The sequence below is a fragment of the Gigantopelta aegis genome, chromosome 2 (genome assembly GCF_016097555.1).
Source record: "Gigantopelta aegis isolate Gae_Host chromosome 2, Gae_host_genome, whole genome shotgun sequence".
NCBI lineage: Eukaryota > Metazoa > Mollusca > Gastropoda > Neomphalida > Peltospiridae > Gigantopelta > Gigantopelta aegis.
The window spans coordinates 3,867,408-3,880,105 of NC_054700.1; the positions used below are offsets into that span (position 1 = coordinate 3,867,408).

The following is a 12,698-nucleotide window of genomic DNA, read 5'->3' on the forward strand; positions in this document are numbered from 1 at the left end:
TTTTAAATTTGAATAACGTCAGTATTCCAATGATGTCACTTTTTATCTCCTTACAATAACAATAACCTGGTATATGACGTTTCCGTTTCAAAAATGCTGGAAAACTTCCAATGCAAAATTGCTATTGAAATTGTTTTGTTTGAGCATTACTAATGCACCTGAATGGGTGTGAAAAACATCTTGTAATTAAAAAATTGTACCATTTACGAAATATGGATTTCAATTGAAATTGCGGTGAGATATGCTATATTTATTATGTACAAAGCCAAAACAAGGGTGCGAAAAGTGACTGTCATGGACCTTAGTCAGTAACATGTTAAAAATGGCAGAGAACTCTGGACTCTCTTGAAAGAGAGTGTTCCAACTAATACCTTGAAATCGTGCTGTTGTGAACAGTCTTTAATCTGGTTCTCGAGGACATCAGCAGCCTTCTGTGCCAGCACCACAAACTGGCGGAGGACAGGTGCAGTTGGGGATTTCCTGGTCCAGTATGAGCTCAACCTGTCGTCTGGCGTCGATAAGAACATCAAAGGAAGAGTTGTCCGCTGTTTGTTGAATTGGTGTACAATTTCAGCAACGTCATCAACTGTTGGCAAAACATAATTTATGGAAAACATTAAATACAACAGACCTTTTTTTTTTCATATAGACTGAATATATATATATTTTTTAATACATTTACCATCTCTCAAAGTATTTTTTACCAACTGACTTCATACTGTAAAACATGTTTTTTTAATACTTAATAAAATGCAAATTAAATGTCATTTACTCAAATATATAACTAATGAATACTCCATTGTTTTATCTCCTGAGGATGTTAATTTCATACTAATGAATCAGAGAATAGTTTTAATATTATAATGTACATTTAATTTTAAGTGGAATTTTTTTTTTTAATGTATATATATATTAAAGAAATCATAAGGTATTTGACTACAAATGTAAGTGTTAAAAAACTTAGTTTTCCTAGAAAAAAATGTAGGAATTAAATATAGTTTGGTGATCATTACATGTGCAATGCAATCCCTGCACTATAAAAATAAATTATCCATGTATTTTTTCAACTTGAGATGACATTCAGAAAATTTTTTCAAAATGCTAAATAATGTACAATTTCAACTACTGCCAATCTGATGATGTAACTGTTGTGTTTTATTGTCATAAAATAGTGTTTTTAAGATTCTCCAATAGAGCACATTGATTACTTAATCATCGACTATTGGATGTCAAACATTTGGTAATTATGACAAATAGCCATCAGAGGAAACCTGCTACAATTTTTCTACTGCAGCAAGGGATCTTTTTATGCACTTTCCAACAGACAGGAAAGCACATACCATGTCCTTTGACCAGTTGTGGTGCACTGGTTGGAACAAGAAAAAAACAAAAACAATCAGTTGAATGCATCCATCGAGGTGGTTCGATCCTGTGACCCAAGCACCTCAAGCGAGCACTCAACCAACTGAGCTAAATCACCCCCCCCCCCCCACACTTTATTGAGATAATTCAAAAGTTATCTATGTTGCTTTAAAATGACAGATCCTAGTTTTTAAACACTACCACATATTTTTCACTGTTAGAGCCATTTTTGACAATTGAAATGAGATATGACCAGTGTTTCTGGTCATCCTGGTGTTTCTAATACCACGAAATGCATTTTTCATATTTATAAAAATGCATCTGATAAATATTGGTTATACAGATGAGCTCTGATCTATTTTTAAGGATATTTCACCATTTCAATGACATATACTCGTTTAACTTTATTGTAACTTTACCCAAATGTGTTATTGTAGATTAACAAAACTTGGTGTCCATTTTCACAGGTTGAAACGAGGGTCTGCGATTTTATTGTAATAATAACACATAAATTAGTTTTGTGTATAAGAAGTTCACAAACCTGAAAATTTATTGTTCAAGTTGACTATAAAGGGAGACAACTTCCAATCAAATGTTGACACCAGCTGAAGAAATCTCAAGAAACCCACAACAGGAGACCTGAAGAAAACAACAAACAAATAAATATAGATTATTAATACTGATGTGTTCTATACAAGATTGTTCAGAGTTTTCTGCAACTTTTAAGTCGTTCCTAACTAACAGAACCTTGTTAAACACTAAAACAGCATATTAAAAATTTTGTTTTTAGAATATCATCATCTGTATTTTCAATGTGTTTCTGATCTCCTTCATGGTCGTAGTAACTCAAACATCATTTTATTTCTAATACAGTGAAACCTCTCAAAACCAGGCCCTCTGTAAACTGGAAGTCCCCCAAAACTGAACACTTTTTTGGTCTCTTTTTAAAAAAAAAAATGGACCAGCATAGTGGTTAGGCCATCGGTCTACAGGCTGGTAGGTACTTGGTTCGGATCCCAGTCGAGGCATGGGATTTTTAATCCAGATTCTGACTCCAAACCCTGAGTGAGTGCTCCGCAAGGCTCAATGGGTAGGTGTAAACCACTTGCACCGACCAGTGATCCATAACTGGTTCAACAAAGGCCATGGTTTGTGCTATCCTGCACATGGGAAGCGCAAATAAAAGATCCCTTGCTGCCTGTCATAAAAAGAGTAGCCTATGTGGCGACAGCGGGTTTCCTCTAAAAACAGTGTCAGAATGACCATATGTAGTGGCAACAGCGGGTTTCCTCTCAAAATCTGTGTGGTCCTTAACCATATGTCTGACGCCATATAACCGTAAATAAAATGTGTTGAGTGCGTCGTTAAATAAAACATTTCTTTCTTTCTTTCTTTTTAAAAATCAATACAGAACTTAACCTCTCTAAATGACTACATTTTTGACGTGGTTGAAGTGTACTTTTAAGCCGAAAAAAAAGTAAAGACTTTGTGTTATAAAATCACCATCTCAAAACTATGCATCTGGAAAAAACGTTCATCGATCAACTTTTTTTTCAGAACACTGAATGCAAATCAAGTATATGAAACAGGTACCGTGTGTATGCACTGTACCAATAAACTAACACATGGAAACACACGGGAAATCTCATTAACGGAAAGCGGTCCTGCATAATTTATTAAAAAGAGGAAATTTAAAGTTTAACTAATTTAGTAAAAGCTAAATAATATTTTATATTTTGTCCCCCAATTTAACAAAAACAACTCAAGTACTCTAGTCTAATTATGTGATATGTGCTATTAATATGTACCCAAGAGGCAGAATAGAAATATGTTACAGGTACTTTCTCACCTTTGTTTGCTGCTAAAAATATTTATCTATTGTTGTTGAAATATAAATGTTGTATTTTCAGTTAGAAACACATAAAATATTCCATCTATACAAAATCACTTATACATAGCAAAACGAAAGAAAAGAAGAAGAAGAGTATGACCAGTTAAAATTGGCAGATAATAAACATAAGATGCCCTGTTGGCAATACATACCCCGGAGGTAGAAACGGAGCTGGGTGTAGGTACAGGTGTGCTACAATAAGTTCGACAGCCACATCTGGAATGTGATTGGTCAACATCTGAGCGGCAGTCCAGCGCTTGGCCAATCGGACCACACAGCTGAACGAGTTGTGTTGCTGGTACAATCTAAAAAATAAAAATCCACACAATTAAATATCTACTGTAAATGAATTTGGTGTCAAACATTTTTTTAAATTTCAGATTAATTGAATAATTTTTTTTAAAGAAAATAACATGCATTAAGATTAGCATACTCAGGTGGAACTATAAACTAATTTTCATTTGTCCAGGATTTAACAGTATATGAGAAAAGGTGCAAACACTCAAAAGTTCAACACTGGAGATAAATTATAGAAAATTGGAAATAACTACAACCAAAAACTAGCCTTATTTACATTAGAAATTTACTTTCCAAGCCGATATTCTCAGATCTAACTTAGAATTACAATTATAGCTCAGTTGATGCAGTGCTTGTCTGGCATGTTTGGTCATATGATTGAACAGTGGTATGTTCCAGAGCTTCTAGATTATGGTAGCTCCACTCCCATGGCTAGTGATATTGCCAGACAGAGCTTCTAGATTATGGTTGCCCCACTCCCATGGCTACTGATATTCAAGGTTGGGTTAGTAAATAACTACTATTGCCATGCCAGACAGGGCTTCTAGATTATGGTAGCCCCACACCCATGACTAGTGATATTCAAGGTTGGGCTAGTAAATAACTACTATTGCCATGCCAGACAGGTCTTCTAGATTATGGTAGCCCCACTCCCATGGCTAGTGATATTCAGTGTTGGGCTAGTAAATAACTACTATTGCCATGCCCGACAGGGCTTCAAGATTATGGTAGCCCCACACCCATGGCTAGCGATATTTAAGGTTGGGCTAGTAAATAACTACTATTGCCATGCCAGACAGGGCTTCTAGATTATGGTAGCCCCACTCCCATGGCTAGTGATATTTAAGGTTGCGCTAGTAAATAACTACTATTGCCATGCCAGACAGAGCTTCTAGATTATGGTAGCCCCACTCCCATGGCTAGTGATATTCAAGGTTGGGCTAGTAAATAACTACTATCGCAATGCCTGACGGCTAGTGAAATGTTTTGGTCAAATGTTGCAGTTAAGTCTATTTTGTAAATATGACTATCCTGACCTCCCCCCACCCCCCAATGTTAGTGTTTATAACCTATATCTCTCGGTAGGTGACATATCTGATTTTATAAATTATTTAGTTAAATTGGATTAACTTATAGTAAAGTAGGGCTAGTGAATTTTTAATCATGGCTAGTAAATTTTTAAAATCACTGATCCCATGGCTAGTGGATTTTATAAAAATCCTAGAAGCCCTGTATGTGCTATGCTGTCTATGGGAAAGTGCATATATAAAAGATCCCTTGCTGCTAGTGGAAAAATGTAGCACTGGTTCTCCAAGACTATAAGTCTGAATTACAAAACGTTTAACCAGTGGATTAATAAATCAATGTGCTCTAGTGGTGGTGTAAAACAAAATGAGCTTTATCGTTTTGAATTACAATAAGTTAAAGTTTGTTTTGTTTAACAACACCACTAGAGCACATTAATCAATCATTGGCTATGGGATGTCAAACATTTGGTAATTCTGACATGTAGTCATCAGAAAAAACCTGCTACATTTTCTCTTTAGGAGCAAGGGATCTTTTATATGCACTTTACCACAGACAGGAGCCAGTTTATCGTAGTAGCACATGTAGCACGTGTAACATGAGCCCCACAGTGATGTGTATATTTATTTTCCCCAGGTAATTTCCCCCCCCCCCCCACCCCTCTCCATGAAGGGGTTGCAAAATATATATCCTGGGAAGGGGGTCACACTTTTATTTGTGCTACAGGCCCCGCGGATCCTTAAACCAATTCTGGAAAGCATTTGACTAGTTGTGGGGCACTACTTGGAACAAGAAAAAACCCAATCAGGTGAATGTATCCACCGAGGTGGTTTGATCCTGCGATACAATCACCACAAACAACAAAACTGAAAAGAAAAAAGAAAAAAATCAGTTGAATGGATGAAGGAAGGAAATGGTTTATTTAACGACGCACTCAACACATTTTATTTACGGTTATATGGCGTCGGACATATGGTTAAGAACCACACAGATATTGAGGGAGGAAACCCGCTGTCACTACTTAATGGGCTACTCTTTTCGATTAGCAGCAAGGGATCTTTTATATGCCCCATCCCATAGACAGGATAGTACATACCATGGCCTTTGATATACCAGTCATGGTGCACTGGCTGTAGCAAGAAATAGCCCAATGGGCCCACTAACAGGGATCGATCCCAAACTGACCTAACATTAAGCGAGCACTGTCCCACTGGGCTACGTCTCGCGCCCTTGAATGGATGAATGACAATAAAGCCCAAGGTACACACCCATGTAACGTGCTCGTGAGGACTGGAAGGATCTTCGTATCCTTCTCCAGCGAGACTGACTCTTCAGTGTCCTTGAACTTGACCGTCCCGTCGGCCATCTTGATCATCTTTGAGACTGCAATCTCTCGCGAGTATGACAGCTTGACCTGGAACACGTAGCCGTCCTAAATAAAGATGAAGTAACCAACAGAGCAAGCTTGTCAAGGGGTTACTTTAGCATCAACAAGAAGTTATATTTTAAATTTGACGACATTCAAGCAGGGCTTTAGATCTCACTAATTTGGGCACAACGCGGATGTCTGTCATTTCTGAGAGAAGGAAGTTTTAGTTTTTTACATCAGTTTTTTAGTCATTAACAGCTGCTCGAGAGTTGTCATTATTCAGAAATGTATTTCAAGTTATTTTAATGTAATTAAACTAACATTTCAGTGGTTTTGAGGTGAAATATTTTGAGGTCATCATGTTTGTACTTAAATTTGGGCATGATTATGTTGGGCATGTGTATTTTGGGCACAACATTTATTAGTTTGACTTTGATGCAATCTAAAGCCCTGACATGGCACATACATTTCTTGTTCTTTCAGTTACAAGTGTTAATTTACATTTGAACTTCAAAATCTCCGACAATTGGATGTTGTTGTTGACAAGAAAAATGCTGGGGGTTTTGCCATCATGCCATTCCCATACATTCAATGCTGTGTATACATGTAAGAAATAGTAAAATTGTCATTGTTAATATGCTAAAAGGACTCCGTATAAAAAAAAACCTTCTAGTCTAGAGAGCCCAAGACACCAAGGTGAAATAATTTTTGTCTGAGAAAACTTGACAAACCTAACTTGCCTCCATGTCCCTGTTCTGATGGGAAAGTTTGTTATAAAAATGAAGGCAACACTTGCCGTTCTGTCCCAAGAATTAAAACCCAACCCCTGAAGCATGAACTGAGGTTCACTCTGTTCTCAAGGTAAGCCTTTGGCAATACTGACCCATGACCAACCCCAAGATTAATGCTTAACTCATCTTTTTTTCTTTCATTTTTAAATATGCCACAAACAGTTAACACAGAGACAAATACATTTTTAGTTTTTGGACATTACAAACATGGATGATGATGAGATGAATGGTGTAGCCGCAGTATTTCCATTTCAGTATGGGACTACTTGACAGGGCCGTACTCCACGCTTGCTGTCAGTTGAGCTATCTCGGTATCACCCGAGCCCAGGGTACACGGAACCTGCAGTGCATGCTGGGTAATCACCCGATGTGGAATCATACACTCAGGAGACACACCCATAATCACACCCGTGAAGTGATGTGGCCTTACACCTACCCATTGAACCTAGCGGTGCACTCACTTTGGGTTGGAGCCCGTACTGGCATGAAAAATCACCCATTGCCTCAGGTGGGATATGAACCCAGTGCCTACCAGTGTCAATTTCGATGGCATAACCACTACATCACTGCAACCGGCGGTAAACTCATCTTGATCTATCCATAACATCGAGATACTGTTAATACTCTCAACTCAACCTTGACCTGCACTGAGCAACAGTGAACAAGGATAATAACCTTACTGTCGTACACTAATTCATTTGCTGGAGGTATATTCATTTACCGTGACTTATCATCCATATGGTTCAACATAACCAAGTTAATAAAAATCATACAAGCACACGTGTAATAACAAGGGTAATGACGTAATTTGGGGAAGCGACATCATAACATGATGTTGCTTCTCCAGTCCTAGTTTAGACTGTGCATTTGAAATATGACGTCATTTCATTTCGTTGTCTCCTTCTAGTTGTGTTTGAAACTTGCGTCAGGATTTATGTATTACCCTCGCTCTCACTCAGACGCTCATTCTGTAAAATCAGTACAACACATAAGCTCGTACAATAATCTCTATCTCTGACCCACCTTAAGAACGTGGACACACGCCGGTTTGATCTGTACAGGAAGTAGACACTGGGAGGAGAGAGCGTTGCCGATCTGGATGAGAAATGCCGCCTTCAGTCGCCGGACGCCTTCCATGTCCTCGGGCCACTTTCCACTCGTCTCCAACATACACACCACTGAAACACGGATTAAATACATTTTCAGCAAATTGATAAATAATTTATAATAACTATCTAATGATATCTATTGATTATTGTATTAAACAGATTTAAAAAAATTAAAATTGTGGTGTAACATTTAGGATTAATCTACTTTTTAAAAAACAATAATTAATTAATTTAAAAAATAATTAATTAATTTAATAAAACATTTTTTATTGAACATTCATTGAGAGGAACTTTTATAGGGATTAAAAAACAAACATTTTTCACTGATGTAGAACCCCAAGTTAAAGCAAATCAAATATTTAATATTATCTACTAAAGTAGCTCACCCTGAAAAGTCAGTAGCTTCAAAAATGTCTATTTTCTCTAAATATATCAATAATTTTAAACTCCCATAGATATAGAGAACATCATTAAACCAGGGGGTGGGACATAGACCAGTGGCAAAACGCTTGCTTGATGCATGGCCGGTTTGAGATCAATCCCCATCTTTGGGCTATTTCTTGCTCCAGCCAGTGCACCACGATTGGTATATCTACGGCCGTGGTATGTGCTATCCTGTCTGTGGGATGGCAATATGTAACTGGCTTCCTTCCTCCCTAAGTCTATATGTCAAAATTACCAAATGTTTCATATTTAATAGCTTATGAATAATTAATCAATGTGCTCTCGTGGAGTCATTAAATTAAACAAACACTTTTTTTCATTAAACTATTTTCTGCATAGTATATATAATACTGCCATTAACAAGTTTACTATGACTTACAGACTTTCTGCTGGAAAATAAGTTGAGAAGGGCTAACTCTGGGGGAGTAGAAAATTTTGCAAAATTGCCTATTAAACGTAAAAATTGCAGATTCAGTTATTTTCTAACAAAATTTCAGTAATATTACATAAAATTATTTCGCCCAATTAAAATAAAAAAATTTAAATTTGCAATTGGAGAATTTAGTGAATGCTGAGGTTGTGTAATAAAAACAAAACAGACCACAAGAGCTCCTATTATGTGGTTATGGGTTGAGATTTTCTGAAACTGGTCACTGCCTTGTATGCACTTTGGCAGATTTTAAATATTATTATCTGTTTAAACATAATACAAATATACCCATTTATTTCCAAGATTTTAGGGTATGGTATGTAATTTTACCTTTCATACCCTGTGACAAAAACCCTCACTTGTAATATAATGAATGGTTGCAGTGTAAGGCTATTTTCTGTTTGATACCCGGATGGTTTAATGTCAGTGCTTACCTTCCATACAGGGCACCCACCTGGGAGCCAACTTGCTAGGGTTAGGCAACGCTGGACCGTGTTGGTGCTGACCGGTCATTGTTAAAGCTGGTACAGCTGGGAACACCTGCAACACGACAATAAACCTTAATATTATATATTATATGACAAGTTCAATTCTAAAACGCTACATCTACCGTGACATATTTTTTAGGAAAACATGGTATAATGTTTCACATCCTGTTTGGTGAGCAGAGATCCCAGTTTGATAGAAATCTCATTCAGTGCCAACTCAAAAATATGGAAAGTGGCATATATTGACACAAGTCATCCTGGCTTTAATAATATATTATCGTGGAAAAAAGAATATGGCTTCAAACTAACTGTCAATGTTTAATATTGTCCAAATTGTCTCATAATGTTTATGGATGACCAATGCATAATTTCCTGAAAAGATTATAATTTTTCCTTCAATACTGTCAAATACACACCTTGTACAATTACATGTACAATATTACTATTTTCCATGAGTACATGTAATTCTTACTGCAGCAAATCTCAACTCTGGAGAGATTCCCTGAATTGAGTTGATGGCGAGGGACAGGTCTTTTAATCATATATATAATTCTTACTGCAGCAAATCTGAACACTGGAGAGATTCCCTGAATTGAACTGATGGCGAGGGACAGGTCTTTTAATCATATATATAATTCTTACTTCAGCAATCTGAACACTGGAGAGATTCCCTGAATTGAGTTGATGGTGAGGGACAGGTCTTTTAATAATATATATAATTCTAAATTCTGCAAATCTAAACACTGGAGAGATTCCCTGAATGGAGTTGATGGCGAGGGGCAGGTCTTTTAATCATATATATAACTCTAAATTCTGCAAATCTAAACACTGGAGAGATTCCCTGAATCGCGTTGATGGCGAGAAGCAGGTCTTTTAATAATATATATAATTCTTACTGCCGCAAATCTGAACACTGGAGAGATTCCCTGAATGGAGTTGATGGCGAGGAGCAGGTCTTTTAATAATATATATAATTCTAAATTCTGCAAATCTAAACACTGGAGAGATTCCCTGAATGGAGTTGATGGCGAGGGGCAGGTCTTTTAATCATATATATAACTCTAAATTCTGCAAATCTAAACACTGGAGAGATTCCCTGAATCGCGTTGATGGCGAGAAGCAGGTCTTTTAATAATATATATAATTCTTACTGCCGCAAATCTGAACACTGGAGAGATTCCCTGAATGGAGTTGATGGCGAGGAGCAGGTCTTTTAATAATATATATAATTCTAAATTCTGCAAATCTAAACACTGGAGAGATTCCCTGAATTGAGTTGATGGCGAGGGGTAGGTTTTTTAATCATATATATAATTCTAAATTCTGCAAATCTAAACACTGGAGAGATTCCCTGAATGGAGTTGATGGCGAGAAGCAGGTCTTTTAATCATATATATAATTCTAAATTCTGCAAATCTAAACATTGGAGAGATTCCCTGAATGGAGTTGATGGCGAGGGGCAGGTTTTTTAATCATATATATAATTCTAAATTCTGCAAATCTAAACATTGGAGAGATTCCCTGAATGGAGTTGATGGCGAGGGGCAGGTCTTTTAATAATATATCTAATTCTAAATTCTGCAAATCTAAACACTGGAGAGATTTCCTGAATGGAGTTGATGGCGAGAAGCAGGTCTTTTAATAATATATCTAATTCTTACTTCAGCAAATCTCAACCTGGAGAGATTCCCTGAATTGAGTTGATGGCGAGGGGCAGGTTTTTTTACTAATATATATAATTCTTACTTCAGCAAATGTTAACACTGGAGAGATTTCCTGAATTGAGTTGATGGCGAGGGGCAGGTTTTAAAAAAATATATATAATTCTTACTTCAGCAAATCTAAACACTGGAGAGATTCCCTGAATGGAGTTGATAGCGAGGGGCAGGGTTTAGAAATGTGTTGCTCTTCACCAAGGTTTTTTAGACCACGCAGCTGTTTTGTCAGACCCGTGTAGGCATGTTGTATGAGAATGTGTTGCTCTTCACCAGTCCCGTACGGAAAACCACCTGCCTCCGCCATGAGACGAGGACGCCGCAGCAGACCATCCAGCTGACTGCCGACGTAGTGGACGCTGACTTCAGACAGAGCAGCATGTCTGTAATACACAACAGATAGAAAGGAAAAGAAGCTTTGTTTAGTGACACCTCAGACATTTTAAACTATGGCTATTTGAGTATTTAAACACTGGTTGAGTGAGAGAGAGAGAGAGAGAGAGAGAGAGAGAGAGAGAGAGAGAGAGAGAGAGAGAGAGAGAGAGAGAGAGAGAGAGAGAGCGAGAGCGAGAAAGCAGCAAAGACTCTTATATGAACTTTCTCAGACAGGTGTGTGTGTGTGTGTGAGAGAGAGAGAGAGAGAGAGAGAGAGAGAGAGAGAGAGAGAGAGAGAGAGAGAGAGAGAGAGAGAGAGAGAGAGAGAGAGAGAGAGAGAGAGAGAGAGAGAGAGCGAGAGAGAGAGAGAGAGAGAGAGAGAGGGTGTGTGTGTGTGTGAGAGAGCAGCAGAGAGAGAGAGAGAGATGAGACTTTCTCAGACAGGTGAGAGAGAGAGAGAGAGAGAGAGAGAGAGAGAGAGAGAGAGAGAGAGAGAGAGAGAGAGAGAGAGACAGAGAGAGAGAGAGACTCTTATAGAGAGGTGTGAGAGAGAGAGAGAGAGAGAGAGAGAGAGAGAGAGAGACAGACAGACAGACAGACAGACAGAGCAGCAAAGACTCATATGAACTTTCTCAGACAGGACAGTGCATACCATGGCATCTGGTATACCAGTCAAAGGGCATGGGTTGGGACAGGAAAACATTCAGATTGTAGATGTGTTTAATTAGAAAATAGTGGCCTGAACATCCTATTAAATATAAACACACATAGCCATGACATCATTTGTGGTTGACAAAATTCTTTAATCATTAACAGTGCACCATTATATATTTTAAAAAAATACAAAGAGAAATCAGTTCAAAGTATCTGACTGAACCCTCACCTCTGTAGAACATATTTCACTATCTTGGCGCTGACCAATCGTTTCTTATTAAGCAGAGATGATGTCGTCCAAACAACTGCCTCACAAATAACACCATCTTGAAATCGCCTCAACTCAGACTTGTTTCCCCAGAAGTCAATAAATTCTTTTGCCTGAAATTAAAGCCCAAAATAAACAATCATAATAAAGGTTAACAAGACCACTGGAGCACATATTTCAATACAAGATATTTATACAAGTTTTAGTACAGTGAGAATCGTGATCTGAATGAATAACAGAGTATGGAGAAAACTTGAGTGTTTTCTCTTTTATAGATACATTACCTGTCCTCAAACAAGTGCACCTCCCCCCCACGCAAGTGGTCTGGTCCGAACATCCCAACAGCCAATGGGATGGCCTAAATTCTTCTACTGCATACTGCTCTCTAGTTCCGGTCACATGACTGTAACTTCCTTCTTTTTCCATGAGCGCATCGCACGGAGAACAGGAAGCGGGGAGGCCCGGGCGGGATGAATCTT

At 37.7% G+C, this 12,698-nt stretch overlaps 1 protein-coding gene across 1 annotated transcript in view; it reads right to left on the reverse strand.

The window, feature by feature from the left end:
• LOC121379223 (nucleolar protein 6-like) overlaps window positions 1-12,698 on the reverse strand; it is a 35,809-nt gene that overhangs the window by 4,888 nt on the left and 18,223 nt on the right. Inside the window, exons 13-21 of the mRNA XM_041507737.1 lie at window positions 12,181-12,332; window positions 11,129-11,305; window positions 11,039-11,096; window positions 9,154-9,259; window positions 7,760-7,914; window positions 5,845-6,008; window positions 3,406-3,558; window positions 1,904-2,001; window positions 372-586 (exon numbers count right to left, since the gene is read on the reverse strand). Coding sequence (XP_041363671.1) covers window positions 372-586; window positions 1,904-2,001; window positions 3,406-3,558; window positions 5,845-6,008; window positions 7,760-7,914; window positions 9,154-9,259; window positions 11,039-11,096; window positions 11,129-11,305; window positions 12,181-12,332 — 1,278 coding nt within the window. The remainder of the gene's footprint in view (window positions 1-371; window positions 587-1,903; window positions 2,002-3,405; window positions 3,559-5,844; window positions 6,009-7,759; window positions 7,915-9,153; window positions 9,260-11,038; window positions 11,097-11,128; window positions 11,306-12,180; window positions 12,333-12,698) is intronic.